At 45.4% G+C, this 19,413-nt stretch overlaps 1 protein-coding gene across 1 annotated transcript; it reads left to right on the top strand.

The window, feature by feature from the left end:
* Positions 1-1,275: 1,275 nt before the first annotated feature.
* On the top strand, positions 1,276-18,536 carry enc1 (ectodermal-neural cortex 1). Its single transcript, XM_014128074.2, has 4 exons — positions 1,276-1,657; positions 11,259-11,486; positions 11,640-13,249; positions 17,008-18,536. Exons 2-3 carry the CDS (start codon positions 11,265-11,267, stop codon positions 13,191-13,193), a joined length of 1,776 nt encoding a protein of 591 aa, XP_013983549.1. The 5' UTR covers positions 1,276-1,657; positions 11,259-11,264; the 3' UTR covers positions 13,194-13,249; positions 17,008-18,536.
* Positions 18,537-19,413: the final 877 nt, after the last annotated feature.

Raw genomic sequence — 19,413 nt, 5'->3', positions numbered from 1 at the left:
AGAGAGGCCTATATGAAAAAAAGCGTTATTCTTATCGTCCTCACCGTGTACACCTTTGATATGTGCCTATGGTAATTACATTTCTCTGTATGGAATTCTTGCCATTATTTTATATTTGCTGCTATGGGCAAAGGACCCAACCAAAGATCGACATATGAAAAGTGCAGGTGAACATTTGCAATCCCACACCTGTGCTAATCTTTCATGGACAGATTCCGTGTGTTAATTGAGGAGCTGACCATTTACACAAGACTTAAATTCTGGGTTAACCGAGATTACACCTGGGCTAGAGTGGCTATTAGGAATTTATGATGGCAAGCCACTAGGCCCTGCATACAAAATGTTGATGATGAAACGCATCAATACTCCATGAGGAAGTTATAAAAAATTTATGGAAATAGCCTTCCTGGAATTCAAATGTAGCCTCATGTAAATAATACCTGGTGCATTTTATCCAGTAGTATACGATGCAAAAAAATATGAACACATAAAAGCCTACATTACAGAGTGTATAGGCCTGTCCCAAGAATGTACTGTTAAGGAGTGTAGGTGAGCTGACCCTTAACCTCCAAGGACCTTACGTGTTATGTTCCGAGACAAACTGTCTCTGGAAGCCAAAACAGCCAAATACTCCATCTAAACATGAATTGATTCTAAGTTGCGGTATGGTTCTAGAAACATAAAGCCCTCTTCTTTCATATGACATCAAAATCATTTCACAAATGCTAAATATACACATACTACACTGTTTTAACTTGCTTTAACAGCAACCATAAGTATTTTTCAGTTACAACAGATTTTGTTTTTTTGAAAATTCTTTCTTGCTGATATGAAGGTTAAGTTCCAAATGTTTCTAAAAACGTATCTCAAACAAGTCTTGTAAAGGTTTAGAAAGAGGTTCAGCATTGGATGTGGAATCAGACAATGCTTACGATTGGAGCCATGAGAAGTGCTAGTATAGGCCTGCTGATGGATCATGATCCAATTTGTCTGTCAAACTTCCGTTTGTAATAAAGTTCTGCAGGTGAGTAAATATTCACACTCTTGGATGTGAGTTGGCAGTTGGGCTCTCTCCCTGGCTTTCACACTAGTTTACTGTTTTATTACCTCCCCCTTACCTTCTGATCTTGCGTTCTCATCCCATCGCCTCTACCTCTGCTGCTGCTTGTTTCCCACCACATACCCCTCCCACTCGCTTCCTCGACACGAGGACGGTCCTCCCCCTTTCTCACTATAAACACACCCCATTGACTTTACCTAGGGAAGACCCGACTCACCAAGCGCACGACGTGCACTAGCTAGCGACATAGAACTGCGATAGGATCAGACGCAAGTCTGGAGTCAGTCCGCTAGCGCAAATTATTTTCCTTATTTTGAATTTATTGGTCCTTATTTTAACCTGGACAGAACGATGAATTTAGACCTGGAGATCTAATCACTGAACTAAACATTTGGATGATTCGAATCCATTGACATTTCTATGCGGATAGAAATAGTGTCCAGGTCCTCCCCAAATATAGCTATTCCTTAGTGAGGAACACAAGACGCGCATACTCACAAGCACAAGTGGCTTGCTTGAACCAGCATCGTGGCTACTCTTCCAGCAGTGGCATGTTCGAGGGATAAAGCGGACAAAATTGAACTCCCACCTAAAGAGGTATGTATGGCACATAGCCTACTTATATTTTCCACATTAGAGAATTGTTAATTGTCATTATTTTAATGATATAGGTCCATGCATGGAGTAGCTGAGCATTCTCATTCTCCCACTATCCTTTGAGATGTGGCATCGTGGACTTCAGAATTCATGGAGAAGCTCAATCATTCTTGTGCCATATTTTTGGGAAACGCGTAATTTATGAACATAGCCTAAATGCATATTGTTTTAATGCATTTTGCAGCATGATATTTAAAGCAATTCTTCATACATCGGTCTATATGAGATCAGATGCCAAATTATAACAGTTTAGAGGACAATATTCATGGGGAACTTTATTTTGTTTAACGTTTGCATTATCATGTTATCATTCTAGGCTGCATGTATTCTAGCCTGACTCAAGGAGAGAAGCAAGACAAAGCAAGGATTGTGATCATATAAAATGTGCTATTTTTAGGGCATGTAGGTAGGCTATGAGGAGTTTTAGCCTATGCAGGCTATGTCGTTTAAATACAATATTTGATTGCTCGTCTTCAAGCCAGTCCCATCTAGACAACACACCAAATGAGGCTATTGGCTATTTGTAAACAGAAGAAATCATCCCTTGCAAATGTAACCCTTGCATTTTAGGATACCCTTTATATTGTGTTCTCTTATCATTGATTACACCCGGTCTGTTCTAAGTGGTCTCTCCGCGTGCCCTTTTACAGCTGCTCCCGGTGTAACCGTATTAATGTGGGCATCAGGTGCGAAATGGCTCCAACATAGCTGCTGATGTCTCATTTATGTTTCTAATTTGGTTAAATTCGGTAGAGACCACAATTTTAGTCCCATTGAGCGTTGGGCTTAAACACAATTAACCTCTCGTGCAGAGATGGTGACACCCGGTTGGGGACCGCGCTGTTCATATCGGTTACATGACAATGAGGACAGATTTTATTGAATATATACTGCAGATGAGCATATGGTGGCAGTTTACAGTGACGGGTTTTGTTGACATCTTGCCCGGTGACAGGGTTAATTTTTCCTGCAGCGATTGAACAGTTATAGGGTATAGCCTACACTCTTAGAAGTAAAGGTGCCTGGAAGAACCTTTTGTGTTGCCACACTGGCAGAATCTTTGAGAAACCCCTCTGCAAGGGTGTTTGAGGAACGCCTGTGTAAAGGTTCGAACTGGGACCTTTTTTTGTGAGGTAGGGGTTCAATTTTGAACCTTTTTAATAATCTATTGTAGATTGAATATCAGATTGGAGGCGCAGTTTATTGGAGGTGTGGCTTTCAGATAGTTCATTTTGGCCACCCGTTGGCATTAATGTAATTCCAGTTCATCGTGTTAAGTTTGTACACTGCAAATACAAATGTCCTTGAATATTTATGCATATGACAAATTCTTAAATATAATATTAATATTAACATTGCTAATATTTTATTTCACCTTTATTTAACTAGGCAAGTCAGTTAAGAACAAATTCATATTTACAATGACGGCCAACCCCCGGCCGAACCCGGACGGCCGGATGTGATACAGCCTGGATTCAAACCAGGGACTGTTGTGACACCTCTTGCACTGACTCGTAATAAAGTGGTAACTTTTCCAACTTTGGGATTAGCACAGGCTTTTGAGGAACTCATACACAAAACTGTCTATGTTCAACTTTAATGGGGAAGAAGTGAAGACAGTAGCCTATCATTACAGATTAGTTATACGAAGTAAACAGCAACCTACAAAGTAATTATATTGTTAGGATACTCATGGCCACTATCGACAGGGGGAGGTGGGGATTACGAATACAAAATAGACCAGACTACATGCAACCAAAAAGGCCTACCCCAGGTGGTTCCTAGGACTTTGTATTTCCCGCAAGGCTATACAGTTGTTAAAAGCATGAAATGTTGTCATGCAAATAAACCATGGCTAGCCAACACATCAGACATTGGTGATTATTATTATGAAAAACATTTGTAGACCTAAGTCAATTGCCCTTTCCTGCAGTCAATGACCAAAGGTGCCCTCTTTGGCCTCATGGCTGGAATGTTATTAATATGTTTTACAATTTCATAATTAATATTTATGTCTTTTTTTTTTTTTAATTATGAAAATCCGCAGTTTCTATGTCAAACGGTTTTTTATATTATATTTTATATATTTAAAAAAAAAAGTGTATTTTCAAATATTTATTTTTGTATTTTTTAAATTATTTTCATATATATTTTTACCCCTTTTTCTCCACAATTTTGTGGTATCCAATTGGTAGTTACAGTCTTGTCTCATCGCTGCAACTCCCGTACGGACTCAGGAGAGGCGAAGGTCGAGAGCCGTGCGTCCTCCGAAACACAACCCAACCAAGCCACACTGCTTCTTGACACAATGCCCACTTAACCCGGAAGCCAGCCGCACCAATGTGTCGGAGGAAACACCGTACACCTGGCGACCGTGTCAGTGTGCACTGCGCCCGGCCCGCCACAGGAGTCCCTAGTGCGCGATGGGACAAGGACATCCCTGCCGGCCAAACCCTCCCCTAACCCGGACGACGCTGGGCCAATTGTGCGCCGCCCCATGTGTCTCCCAGTCGCGGTCGGCTGCGATCTATGTCAAACAGTTTTGTTATATTTCACATATTACATCTTCTGTGATGTATACAAAGTGTAATATTGTGATGCAAGTTCTCAGTGTAATACATTTCAACTCTATATCTGACATGATGCAGGTGTTTTTTTTAAGGCCACAACCATGTGTGTGAGGTGTGTACTTTTGTTTCAAAGTAGATTTGTTTAAGACTACCAATAAACACTCTGTGTGACCCTGATTAAGCCCACTGTAGTAAAAGGTTTTAAAATGCAACAACACCTTTTATTTTTATTCTGTCCATTCTGCAATATGACATGACACAATTTACTGTCTATTATGATGTAAGGTGACACAATTACTGTGTATTATCTCCACAACATATGCTAACCAGTACAGCGCCTATGCTACAACACTATAAGATCAACTCGAACTGCGATGACTAGACTACATACTTCCGCACGCTCGCTTTGACGCTTTCTCTTCTCAAAAGCGCCTCTGTATTTTGGCACAGCGCTAGATCCAATCCATGGGAATACAGAAAGTACAGCTCTGTCTTTTAGTTTTCTTCTGTGTTTTGTTACCATCGTATCTGATTGTATATCTTTTTCATAGTCATCATCAATTAAGTGCTTACTAAACACATAGATTTGCAAGATTGGGTGTAGTGGTGTTGTGTTCGTATTTCCTGTCTTTTATCGCTACTGGCCATCTTCTGCACCTGTCTGTATCTTTCAATGGAAGACAGTGACATTTTGTGCCTTCTTCCATAAAACTCACATCTGTGACATCAAACTCCAAATAAGGGCATACAGTGCATTCAGAAAGTATTCAGACCCCTTGACTTTTTCCAAATGTTGTTACGTTACAGCCTTATTCTGAAATGGATTCAATCGTTTTTTTTCTACACACACAATACCCCAAAATGACAAAGCAAAAACAGGTTTTCAGAAATGTGCGCAAAAGAAAAATCACATTACGTAAGAATTCAGCCCTTTACTCAGTACTTTGTTAAAGCACCTTTGGCAGTGATAACCGCCTCGAGTCTTCTTGGAATTTGACGCTACAAGCTTAGTACACCTGTATTTGGGGAGTTTCTCCCATTCTTCTCTGCAGATCATCTCAAGCTCTATCAGGTTGGAGGGGGAGCGTCACTGCACAGCTATTTTCAGGTCTCCAGCGATGTTCGATAGAGTTCAATTCTGGGCTCTGGCTGGGCCTCTCAAGGACATTCAGAGACTTGTCCCAAAGTCAATCCTGCGTTGTGTTGGCTGTGTGCTTAGGGTCGTTGTCCTGTTGGAAGGTGAACCTTCACCCCAGTCTGAGGTCCTGAGCGCTCTGGAGCAGGTTTTCATCAAGGATCTCTCTGTACTTTGCTCCGATTAATCTTTCCCTCAATCCTGACTAGTCTCCCAGACCCTGCTGCTGAAAAGCATGCCCACAGCATGATGCTACCACCACCATGCTTCACCGTAAGGATGGTGCCAGGTTTCCTCCAGACGTGATGCTTGGAATCCATGCCAAAGAGTTCAATCTTGGTTTCATCAGACCAGAGAATCTTGTTTCTCATGTTCTGAGAGTCCTTTAGGTGCCTTTAGGAAAACTCCAAGCAGGCTGTCATGTGCCTTTTACTGAGAAGTGGCTTCTGTCTGGCCACTCTACCATAAAGGCCTGATTGTTGGAGTGCTGCAGAGATGGTTGTTGTTCTGGAAGGTTCTCCCATCTCCACAGAGGAGATAGAGCTCTGTCAGAGTTACCATCGGGTTCTTGGTCACCTCCCTGAGGTGACCAAGGGACCAAGGCCCTTCTCTCCCGATTGCTCAGTTTGGCTTGGGTGGCCAGCTTTAGGAAGAGTCTTGGTGGTTCCAAACTTCTTCCATTTAAGAATGATGGAGGCCACTGTGTGAGGCCACTCGATACAATCCTCTCTTAGAGCTCTACGGACAATTCCTTCGACCTCATAGCTTGGTTTTTGCTCTGACATACACTGTCAACTGTGGGACCTTATATCGACAGGTGTGTGCCTTTCCAAATCATGTTCAATCAAATGAATTTACCACAGGTGGACTCCAGTGAAGTTGTAGAAACATCTCAAGGATGATCAATCAAAACAGGATGCACCTGAGCTCAATTTTGAGTCTCATACATACGTTTTCGGGTCTGAACTTATGTAAGTAAGGTATTTTATTTTTATACATTTGCAAACATTTCTAAAAACCTGTGTTCACTTTGTCATTATGGGGTATTGTGTGCAGGTGAAGAAGCCGGATGTGGAAGTACTGGGCTGGCATGGTTACACGTGGTCTGTGGTTGTGAGGCCAGTTGGACGTACTTCCAAATTCTCTAAAACGACATTCGATGAATCTTATGGTAGAGAAATGAACATTAAATTCTCTGGCAACAGCTCTCGTAGACATTCCTGCAGTCAGCATGCCAATTGTATGTTCCCTCAACTTGAGACATCTGTGGCATTGTGTTGTGTGACAAAACTGCACATTTTAAAGTGGGCCTTTGTCACGACTTCCACCGAAGGTGATTCCTCTCCCTGTTCGGGCGGTGGTCGGCGTCGCCGGCCTACTAGCCATCACCGATCCATTTTTCCTTTTCGGTTTGTTTTGTCTTTGGTTCTTTCACATTTGGGTTCATTTGCCTTTAATTTCTGTGTGTATAATTACCCCTGTTGCCTGCTTAAATTTGTGTGGGATTATTCGTGCTATGTTGCTCGTTGAGGTTGTGACTCAGGTTTATTCACGTTTATACTGAGTGTGTATAAGTTTAGGAGCGTTGTTTTCCTCCTTCCGTGAGTACTGTGTTCTCTTGTGTCGTGGGCGGTTTCTTATTTTGGTATTGTACCTGACCGTTTTGTGTTGTGGACTTGCCTATTAAAGACGCTACTTGGACATCTCTGCTCTCCTGCGCTTGACTCCTTCACCTACCTCTAACACATATCGCAACAGCCTTTCATTGTCCCCATCACAAGGTGCACCTGTGTAAAGAGCATGCTGTTTAATTAGCTTCTTGATATGCTACACCTGTCAGGTGGATGGATTATCTTGGCAAAGGAGAAATGGGAGATAAACAAATTTAGTGCTCACACATTTTAGAGAAGTAAGCTTTTTGTGCGTATGGAACATTTCTGGGATTTTCTTTATTTCAGAACATGAAACATGGGACCAAAACTTTACACGTTTACATTTTTGTTCAGTATAGTTTCAATGTATGGAATCACTTGAGAAATTTTTGATTTTAGATCAACTTTAACATGTGATGACAATACAACAGTACAGATGAACAGGACTGACATTTACTCTAACGGGGCACCAAAAAAGCCACACTCCCACTAAAACCACGCTTCCACTCCAGTGTTCCTCCAGGAACCCAGTGCTACATACAAAAAGGTTCCTCCAAGAACCCCTCAACTAACCGAAGGTGCAAATATGAACCATTGGCTAGCATTGTTCCTTAAGGAACCAAATCAAATCAAATCAAATTTATTTGTCACATACACATGGTTAGCAGGTGTTAATGCAAGTGTAGCAAAATGCTTGTGCTTCTAGTTCCAACCATGCAGTAATATCTAAGAAGTAATCTACCAATTCCACAACAACTACCTTGTACACACAAGTGTAAAGGAATGAATACGAATATGTGCATAAAAATATATAAATGAGTGATGGCCGAACGGCGTTGGGAAGATGTAATAGATGGTATGGAGTACAGTATATACATATGAGATGAGTATTGTAGGGTATGAAAACATATAAAGCGGCATTGTTTAAGGTGGCTAGTGATACATTACATCAGGATGGCATAGACTACAGTATATACATATGAGATGAGTAATGTAGGTTATGAAAACATTATATAAAGTGGCATTGTTTAAAGTGGCTAGTGATACATCTAATACATTAAGATGGCAAGATGCAGTAGATGGTATAGCGTGCAGTATATACATAAGAGATGAATAATGTAGGTTATGTAAACATCTAATATAAATAATATAAAGTGGCAAGTGATAAATTGATTACATCAATTTTCCCATTATTAAAGTGGCTTGAGTTGAGTCAGTATGTTGGCAGCAGCCACTCAATGTTAGTGATGGCTGTTTAACAGTCTGATGGCCTTGAGATAGAAGCTGTTTTTCAGTCTCTCGGTTCCAGCTTTGATGCACCTGTACTGACCTCGCCTTCTGGATGTTAGCGGGGTGAACAGGCAGTAGCTCGGGCGGTTGCTGTCCTTGATGATCTTTTTGGCCTTCCTGTGACATCGGGTGGTGTAGGTGTTCTGGAGGGCAGGTAGTTTGCACCCGGTGATGCGTTGTGCAGACCTCACTACCCTCTGGAGAGCCTACCGGTTATGGGCGGAGCAGCTGCCGTACCAGGTGGTGATACAGCCCGACAGGATGTTCTCGATTGTGCATCTGTAAAGGTTTGTGAGTGTTTTTGGTGACAAGCCAAATTTCTTCAGCCTCCTGAGGTTGAAGAGGCGCTGCTGCGCCTTCTTCACCACGCTGTCTGTGTGGGTGGACCATTTCAGTTTGTCCGTGATGTGTACGCAGAGGAACTTAAAACTCTCCACCCTCTCCACTACTGTCCCGTCAATGTAGATAGGGGGCTGCTCCCTCTGCTGTTTCCTGAAGTCCACGATCATCTCTTTTGTTTTGTTGACATTGAGTGCAAGGTTATTTTCCTGACACCACACTCCGAGGGCCCTCACCTCCTCCCTGTAGGCCGTCTCGTCGTTGTTGGTAATCAAGCCTACCACTGTAGTGTCGTCTGCAAACTTGATGCATGCATGGCCACGCATGGCCACGCAGTCGTGGGTGCATGGCCACGCATGGCCACGCAGTCGTGGGTGAACAGGGAGTACAGGAGAGGGCTGAGAATGCACCCTTGTGGGGACCCAGTGTTGAGGATCAGCGGGGTGGGAGATGTTGTTACCTACCCTCACCACCTGGGGGCGGCCCGTCAGGAAGTCCAGGACCCAGTTGCACAGGGCGGGGTCAAGACCCATGGTCTCGAGCTTAATGACGAGTTGAGGGTACTATGGTGTTAAATGCTGAGCTGTAATCGATGAACAACATTCTTACATAGGTGTTCCTCTTGTCCAGATGGGTTAGGGCAGTGTGATGGTGATTGTGTCGTCTGTGGACCTATAGGGTCGGTAGGCAAATTGGAGTGGGTCTAGGGTGTCAGGTAGCGTGGAGGTGATATGATCCTTGACTAGTCTCTCAAAGCACTTCATGATGACGGAAGTGAGTGCTACAGGGCGGTAGTCATTTAGCTCAGTTACCTTAGCTTTCTTGGGAACAGGAACAATGGTGGCCCTCTTGAAGCATGTGGGGACAACAGACTGGGATAAGGATTGATTGAATATGTCTGTAAACACACCAGCCAGCTGGTCCGCGCATGCTCTGAGGACACGGCCGGGGATGCCGTCTGGGCCTGCAGCCTTGCGAGGGTTAACACGTTTAAATGTTTTACTCACGTTGGCTGCAGTGAAGGAGAGCCCGCAGGTTTTGGTAGCGGGCCATGTTAGTGGCACTGTATTGTCCTCAAAGCGAGCAAAAAAGTTTTTTAGTCTGTCTGGGAGCAAGGCATCGTGATCCGCGACGGGGCTGATTTTTCTTTTGTAGTCCATGATTGACTGTAGACCCTGCCACATACCTCTTGTGTCTGAGCCGTTGAATTGCGACTCCACTCTGTCTCTGTACTGACGCTTAGCTTGTTTGATTGCCTTGCGGAGGGAATAGCTACACTGTTTGTATTCGGTCATGTTTCCGGTCACTTTGCCCTGATTAAAAGCAGTGGTTCGCACGTTCAGTTTTGCGCGAATGTTGCCATCAATCCACGGTTTCTGGTTGGGGAATGTTTTAATAGACGCTGTTGGTACGACATCACCGATGCACTTGTTAATGAAGTCGCACACCGAGTCAGCGTATTCGTCAATGTTGTTATTCGCAGCAATGCGGAACATATCCCAGTCCACGTGATCGAAGCAATCTTGAAGCGTGGAATTCGATTGGTCGGACCAGCGTTGAACAGACCTGAGGGCGGGAGCTTCCTGTTTTAGTTTCTGTCTATAGGCTGGGAGCAACAAAATGGAGCCGTGATCAGCTTTTCCAAAGGGAGGGCGGGGAAGGGCCTTATATGCGTCGTGGAAGTTAGAATAACAGTGGTCTAGGGTTTTGCCCGCCCTGGTAGCACAACCGATATGCTGATAGAATTTGGGGAGCCTAGGGGTGTACACGCCTTGCTGTTTACTTTTGAAAGTTTTCTCCCCCTAGCCAACCCTTACAAGGTATCTAAAAAGTAATAAGTCATTGCAATGTTGCTGAAGCTGTCAGTAACGAAATTCGAACACGCAACCTTTGGGTTGCTAGACGTTCACTTTATACAGCTACCCATCCACCCAGACCCACCACCCTCATTTCGTTTTTCCCTTAAGTAACCTTCTGTCTTATGTAATGATACCAAATGTAGCATATCATACTAATTTGAGTGTTCTGGATTTTCGTTTACTATGTTAAGTCTTGTCAATGAGACCAGCTTGTTCTAGCACAGTGAGCGACCCTGCTGATATTGATCATATCAGACACCTGTCCCTGGAATCAAAATGTGACTGAGCCTGCATCCCAAATGGCTATTCCCGATATAGTGCATTCCTTTGACAAGGGCCCATATGGCTATATAAGGAATAGGGTGCCAATTGGGAAGCACCCTGAGACTGAGATGGTGACTCAGTACCCTTCCCTAGGACTGTGTAGAGATGAGTTATGCACTCTAACAGGGTTTAGCTTGGACTAGCTTTCATTTATATTCTGGTTTTCTGGTCAGAAAAGGGACTTTGAACTGTAGGCTATGTCCCCACGCTTTGAATATCTTATCATGCATTTTTCTGTTTCCATATATATGGGTATATATGGGCTACTGGTTTTCATTTTGTGAATCACTCATGCTAATGGCTGTGCATTTTACTTTGTTATGATACGTTATGTATTCTAAATCCAATCTCTGGTTTTGTTCTCTTTCCCAGGGTTCAATGAAAATGTCTGTCTGCGTCCACGAGAACCGCAAGTCGCGTGCCAGCACCGGCTCCATGAACATCTACCTGTTCCACAAGTCATCGTACGCCGACAGCGTCCTCATGCACCTGAACACACTGCGGCAGCAGCGTCTCTTCACCGACGTCCTCCTCCATGCTGGGAGTCGCTCCTTCCCCTGCCACCGTGCTGTGCTGGCTGCCTGCAGCCGCTACTTTGAGGTAAAGACACTTATTCCCAAGAGAGGGAACCGTTAGCATTTCACATAAGAAAACATGCATGTTTATCCACCATGCTAACACTAGCTGGGCAAAAAGTTTTACGAGCTAATTAGCTAACTCTCTTGGTTTCCCATCCTCTTTGTTCTCTGACAGGCCATGTTCTCTGGCGGGCTGAAGGAGAGCCAGGCCAGCGAGGTGGACTTCAGGGACTCCATCCACCCGGAGGTCCTGGAGCTCTTATTAGACTATGCTTACACGTCCCGGGTTGTCATCAACGAGGAGAATGCAGAGTCCCTCCTTGAGGCCGGGGACATGCTGGAGTTCCAAGACATTCGGGACGCCTGCGCCGAGTTCCTGGAGAGGAACCTGCACCCGTCCAACTGCCTGGGCATGCTGCTGCTTTCCGACGCCCACCAGTGTACGAAGCTGTCTGAGCTCTCCTGGGGCATGTGCCTCAGCAACTTCCCCACCATCTGCAAGACAGAGGATTTCCTCCAGCTTCCCAAAGACATGGTGGTGCAGCTCCTGTCCCACGAGGAGCTGGAGACAGAGGATGAGAGGCTGGTCTACGAGGCTGCCCTCAACTGGGTCAACTACGACTTGGAGAGGAGGCACTGCAACCTGCCTGAGCTGCTGCAGACCGTCCGCCTGGCTCTTCTCCCTGCCATCTTCCTCATGGAGAATGTGTCCACAGAGGAGCTGATCAATGACCAGTTGAAGAGCAAGGAGCTGGTGGATGAGGCTATCCACTGCAAGCTGAAGATCCTTCAGAACGATGGTGTGGTGAAAAGCCCCTGCGCCCGGCCCAGGAAGACCAGCCATGCCCTGTTCCTGCTGGGAGGACAGACCTTTATGTGTGACAAGCTGTACCTGGTGGACCAGAAGGCCAAGGAGATCATCCCCAAGGCAGACATCCCCAGCCCCAGGAAGGAGTTCAGCGCCTGCGCCATCGGCTGTAATGTCTATGTGACTGGCGGGAGAGGCTCAGAGAACGGTGTGTCCAAAGACGTGTGGGTCTACGACACCTTGCACGAGGAGTGGTCCAAGGCGGCGCCCATGCTCATCGCTCGCTTCGGCCACGGCTCGGCCGAGCTGAAACACTGCCTCTACGTAGTTGGAGGGCACACGGCTGGCACCGGCTGTCTCCCCGCCTCGCCCTCAGTGTCCCTGAAACAGGTGGAGCAGTTCGACCCAGCGGCCAATAAATGGACCATGGTGGCGCCGCTGAGGGAGGGCGTGAGCAACGCAGCGGTGGTCAGCGTCAAGCTGAAACTCTTTGCCTTCGGAGGCACCAGCGTCACCCACGACAAACTACCCAAGGTGCAGTGCTATGACCCGCAGGAGAACCGCTGGACGGTGCCCGCCTCCTGCCCACAGCCCTGGCGCTACACTGCCGCTGCTGTCCTTGGAAACCAGATATTTGTGATGGGTGGGGACACGGAGTTCTCAGCGTGCTCGGCCTATAAGTTCAGCAGCGACACGTACCAGTGGACTAAAGTGGGAGATGTGACAGCCAAGAGAATGAGCTGCCAGGCCGTGGCGTCAGGTAACAAACTGTACGTGGTGGGGGGCTACTTTGGCACGCAGCGGTGTAAGACTCTGGACTGTTATGATCCGACGCTGGATGCGTGGAACAGCATAACTACCGTACCCTACTCCCTTATCCCAACAGCTTTCGTCAGCACCTGGAAACATCTCCCTGCCTGAGCTGCAAGGGATCCTGGGATAGCCTGACACCTCCATCCCAACCCCCCTCCCATGAGGTATGGAGATAAGTCTCTCTGTCTCTGTCTCTCTCGCTCTCTGTGTTGTTGTCTGTTTGTTACTGTGGGGGAGAGAGATGGAATGCATAATGTATCAGTGATATTCTGGAGAGTCCAAACTGGAGAGTTTCACAGCCGAGCTGAGTGCATTAGTTTCTTGTTGTCACTTTTTCTTATTAACACACTCAGTCATATATCTATTAGGGCTGTGTTTTGGAACATTCACATACTGTAACTTAAATTCCCAGCTCATAGGTTAAACACAGCTGTTTTCATTCAGTAGCCGTCTCTCTTTTACAATGGCAAGGACAAATATCCTGATTGAATCAAGGACAAATTGATTATTGATAGTCTAATTATATTGCCGTGAGAGTTTGGCCATGCATGCTTTGAATACTAACCAAGCAGCCGCTGCTATTTGACTTCTTTATTTATTTCCTAGTCTTGTCGTCTGGTTTTCATCCCCAAGCAGACAGTATGTGTGGCTTGCTGACTGTCTGTCTGGCACTACTAAAATAATGTGTAGGCAGAGCCAATAGCAATACAGCATGTAATGGATAGACATATTTTCCACATACAGTATGTATGTTTGACATGATATGTATGTACAGTTACATTTCAGGAGAATCTACTCCATGACAGACTCAGATCTCTCCCATGATGACACTATAGCCAGTAGGTGATTGCTCAGTGATTCAGCAGCAAAGCTGGATTTGCTATGTCTGGCTACTGAGGAGATGGAGAGAGAGAATGAGATGCCCATTGGGAAAGGAGAGAAGAGGAGGATGGTAGACTAAAGCGTATTGTTTTGAATAAGCAACATCTTCACACAGCCTCCATTGTCTGAGTACTGAGTGTGTTTTGAGTGGTTGTGTCTGTCGATACCACGGAAAACCACAGATACAGGGATAAACAAAATGCATCTCACCACATATTTCACCATAGCTGGACATCCCTTTGTGTTTGAGCGTGTGTGTGGGGGACCATGTAGAGAGAGGGGTGGGAGGGCTAGGATAGAGGATAGGGGATCGCATGGGTAGGTTAAGTGAGTTTTGAGGCCGCAGGGTTGGGGTGAGGGAGGAGGGACAGAGGGGTAATTGAAACAGAATAGAATACTTTTATTGTCCCTGTGGGGGAAATTTGTCTGAGGGGAGTGAGCGGAGGGGAAGCCAATTAAACAATCTACATGCAGGCAGGCAGGCTACCACAGCCTGGTGAGGCTAATCCACTCTCAATCGCCTCCTTTTTATGGGTTTATGGTATGCTGCTGGGTGGGTGGGCGGGAGAGAGGGAGGGAGAGAGAGAGAGATGGGGAGGGAGGGAGAGAGAGAAAAAGAGAGATGGAGGGAGGGAGAGAGGAATGGACGAAGGGAAGGATGGAGAGAGAGGGGTAAGGGAGAGAGGGGGCGAGGGAGGCAGACTAGCGACTCAGGGAGGCAGACTGCTGCTCTTCAGTTGCTGTCTGGGGTTACTGAGATGAGAAGACACAGGGTGGTCGTAGGGAGGAGTGGGGAAAGAGTAAGGCTTTGGCGCCTGTCTTTTAGAGAAAACACGGCTGCACAGCCATACAGATGAGAAAAACACACAGACCGCACGCACACACATACACATACACCATGCCCTGACAAATAACAGTGCCTAGCCTGGAGGTGAGTGTTCGCTGTTGGCCTGAGCAGCCTCAGTCTTCCCCACTTCTCCCCTGTGCCCTGTGTCAATTTGTACGCCCATATAGTAACCTCTCTCGGCCTCAGCGACGATAACCAGGCCAGACGGATGTAGAGCACAGACCATTGGCAACCCTGCTCATTCTGAACACTGGAGACCCTGGTGTCATAGTCCGACTCGCTTTCACACTCATACACGAATGCATAAAGGCAGACATGCACACACGCAAACAGGCAGTCGTGCACACACGTACATGCACACACACATTTGGCAGACCTTATTTCGCAGACCTTTTGTGAAATGGCTGCGTGCTCTCAGCTCATAGGTAATGGGAGCCAAAGAGAGGGCGAGAGAAACAGGAAAGAGTGTGTGAGAGAGAGAGAGAGAGAGAGAGAGAGAGAGTGAGAGACCAAGAGAGAGGGACAGAGAAAGAGAGAGATAGATAACGAGAGAGACAGAGAGAGCAAAAGAGGAAGAGAGATGGAGAGGAGAAGTGTGATTGGGCTGCAGCTGTCCAGCATGTTCCTGTCTCCTGTTTGGTAATGCCAGGGAGCGGCTAGGAGCAGCCTCACTGCTCTGTCTGGGATGCTGATATGCCTCTCCTCTGCTCTGCTCTCCTTGGATGAAATGCTCCCTGACTTAGAAGGGGCCCTTTTTCTTCAGTGACTCATCTCTGAAACAGAGACTGCAGTGAAGGCTTTAAACCTCTCTAGACCAATGCAAAACGACTGATTTTGGTTTTACAATTATTTCAGATGGCAGTCAGTCACTGAGGTAGTGTAAGTGTTGACTGCACAGAGACACAGTGACAGTGATATATTACTGTCTACCAAATAGTGGGAGGGGAGGAGAGGGGGAAGAAGAGAGGAGAGAAGGGTCTCTACTCAACACTTCTCACAGGGACTCTACTCTGCTTTCCCCTCTTTCTTACCCCCTTCCCTTTCTTAGGTATATTCCTTCCTGCTGGCTAAAGCCCCAAAGGAATCTGGTTTCAAGCAAATCCACATTTTTATTCAGAGATTTGCTTTAGTCTCGCAAGAGTGCCGATACTGATAAAATCAAATGTGTTATCGTTCCATTTCGTAACTTCCAAGGTTGGTAAAGACTAGCGAACTCCAGTTTATATAATCCCCAAAAATTCTCAAATGAGGTTTCTTTTGTCAGTCAGATTGCTCATTCCACTGATGCGTTGGAGAGGATACAGATGTTTGCTTATTGTTATTCCTCCTTCGCTATGCTATGACCCCCAGGCAGATCTGCCCATCGCTAGGCTAGTATACCTAGAGCTTCTCTAAGCCTAAATGAGGAACCTCTTCTGGGAGGAAGAGTTGGCTGCTTGCACTGGATGTACGGGGGCTACCGTTATGTGTGTGCTTGTGTGTGCCTGTGCGCCTGTGTGTGTGTGTGTGTGTGTGTCGTCTAGATACCACAGATCGGCTTCCCCCCTCGGCCCTCTAGTTAGGGCCACAGGGAAGAAGGCGAGACAGATGGAGGGGGTGGATATCTTTAAAATTGATATGGGGTGTTCCCTAGGCTATAAATCATCGGTGGCGTAATGCTGGAAAAATAAAGATATGCACTTTTAAAACGAAAAGGTCAGAATGAGATGCAGAGCCAAAGCTGGTCAGATGTGAAATATCTAGCTGGATTTAGAGTTGAGGGAATGATAAAAAAAAAAAAAAAGCCTAACTGTTTTGGGGGAGGGAATGGGAGGAAAGTGGATAACGTTCACAGAGGAGGGAATTAGCCTTTTAGCTCTAATACTTGATATCGCTGACACACGTCTGTAGAGAAACAGGTGCAAATGCCAGGCCAGGGCAGGCAGTGTCTGTTTTGTTTTTACTGAGGGGAGAAAGACAATGAATGAGGGGGTATGGTAAAATAGTGAAGATAGGATCCGGATCCTATCTGAGTGATTTTTCCATCCCTGAACTAATGACTCTTTTTAGCATGTTTTTTGCAGGCGTGAAAGGAGAGATATTTCCTTTTGACCTCTTAAACACCATTTGCCTTCCTGCTTTCATTCACACAAGTCCTCTGTCCGTGTTCTATGTCTAATGCTTTTTTTTCTATCTCTCTTATTTTTTCCTCAGATTTCCCTGTTTTGCATCATCCACTGGATTGGAACTTCCTGTCTGTGCAAAAAACAAACAAAAAAACAAACAGTCCATAAATAGACCTGAACCACGGTGTGAGTGTGAAAACACACCTTGATCCATCCTGATGATGCTGTGAGTACACAGACGTTTAAAGAACCATCAATGCTCCTGGGAGGACCTTGTACACAGAAGGATGTCTCAATGTCAATGATGTCATATCGTTTCTGAGAGGGAGGTTTGGATATTGTTCATGCGAACATGCTCAACAAACTGCTGCTTGCGCTGTAAAATCACAACAACCCCTTAATCCCAGTGTACTATTGGCAAATGACGCCGTTGCTTCGCAGCCTTTCATAAAATAACCATCAACATACCAGTCACACACTCACACAGCCTCTTCATTTCTTCCCATTCAATTAGGAAAGACTTGTATTGCTATGTCGTTGCGCTTCTCACTCTGATAATTCTGGGAAATGAAACGAAAAAATAAAATAAAAAAACACGCCCTCTGCACAGGGACTTTAATATAATGGCATGAAGAATACCTGGCTGGACATAGGACACATATGAAGAGAGAGAGTGGAGAGTCAGTGATCAGCATGTGTGTGACCAGACCAGAGAACGGGACAAAGACAAAACCCTTCAGCTTGTTTATAACCAGCTGATCCACAAACTGATCCAGGATATGCACAATGAAGGAACAACAACATCCCCTCTCTCTCCTCTCCTCCACTTTTACTCTTCCGTTCTGTTAGTTGCCTCCGTTGTGTATCTGATACATTAGACTCTTTGCGTTCCATCTGGGAGAGATTGTATTGCTCTATTGGCCACCAGTCCTTCTGCCCTAGTCAAAGAAGAGGAGAGAGAGAGAAAAAGAGAGAGAGAACCTCCTCCCTTCCTCTTCCCGTCCCCATCACCTAGTGGGCGTTTGGGGTTTAAAACATTGTAATGGGCGTTGGGAGTTCCTGTTTGGCAGTTTTGTGTGAGACCTGGCTCTAGCTGTCACTACGTGTCCTGGGGACTTTAGGTGCCGGCACCAGCTGAGCCTGAGAGGGGGGTTGGCTGAGGGGGTGACATGACTACTGATGTGAAGAACCCCAAAGGAAGCCCATTTTGGCTGTAGGCTACTACACTCTCCCCATGCAAAATAACACAAATCCAAGAACAGTAATGGACAATGCAACACAGAACTGAAGAAAATGCTCATTCAAGCTCAGTAGTACTACACAAAATACTGTTTAGTCTTGGACACTATTTACTGATTGTTCTGATGTTATTCCAATGAGTAGTATTGTTTTGTTGGAGTACTGATGGATTGATCTTCCGCTTTGCCTAAATGGTGATACTGAATTCTTCAAAACATCTATGGTCATGAGGACTCGATACGGTTGAAATGAACTTCTCTGGTCAAGAGAATCTTGTCAATTTGCTTACCCAAACTGAAACTTAAAATATTCATTTTCTGATCTTGCTGCAATGTATTATGTTTCAGAAGTCTTCATTTATAAAAAAAAATGACTTTACTTTATTCGTTTATGTAAAATAATGCTTAATCCTATATATTGTTTCTCTGCCTGCATTCATACATTAATACGTGAATGAATGTTTATCATTTAACAGGGTATATCATGCATGGCCCAAGTTAAAGCTGCTCTATTTTTTTATCTCATTTGGGCTGCTTTTTTTGCACAGTTCAGTTATTCCCAATGTGGAACCTTATCTTTTTAAAGTGGGGTGGGGGGGTTGTATGAACACCTCCAACCATTTGGCCAGTGAGGTGTACAGATCAGAGGTTAGAGGTCAGGGGTTAGGGGTCAGAGTAGGGATGGACATGAGGAGGATGGACGTCGCTCAGATTACTCAGAGTGCAAGTGGCCAGGTCAGAGGATCAATAAGGCCTTGCGTAGATAATATTTTGTTTTAGCGGTGGACTCTGGGTAGTGTACTATCTCACATTTTAATGTTGACTTCTATGAGGCATATCTGCTTAATTTGATGGAATTTAACTAACAGACTCTGGTCAAACTGGGGCCTAAAGCGCTACACCAAATGGCCTTGTTGTTGTGTGAAAAGAGACACTGCTAGAGGAAAACAACAACAACAATGTTAACGACAAAAACAAGCAGGCTGTGAGAATTTGTATGTGTTAGAAGCTAGCGGCAGAGGCATGCAGTAACTGTCAGGAACATCAGCACAGTGAAACACAAACCACACACACACGCACACACGCACAAACACACACCCTGTGACCCTGACACCGCTAGCCAGGCCCTGTGTAGTTATGTGAGGAATGTGAAGGGGCAGCTGTCCTTGGAACAGCTGGGGGACTGACTGTGTCACATCTACCCTGGACTCAACCCCTTCAGGCGTTACTCTAGGTCCCCTCACTAGGTCCCCTCT

This window comes from Salmo salar, chromosome ssa11 (genome assembly GCF_905237065.1).
Source record: "Salmo salar chromosome ssa11, Ssal_v3.1, whole genome shotgun sequence".
NCBI lineage: Eukaryota > Metazoa > Chordata > Actinopteri > Salmoniformes > Salmonidae > Salmo > Salmo salar.
Note: the sequence above shows the minus strand (reverse complement) of the source record. Positions and strands in the feature narration are given on the sequence as shown.

Coding starts and splice junctions, on each gene's coding strand:
- enc1 (XM_014128074.2), top strand. CDS start 11,265: ATGAAAATGTCTGTCTGCGTCCACGAGAACCGCAAGTCGCGTGCCAGC. Junction 11,487..11,639: donor CCTGCAGCCGCTACTTTGAG/GTAAAGACACTT, acceptor GTTCTCTGACAG/GCCATGTTCTCTGGCGGGCT.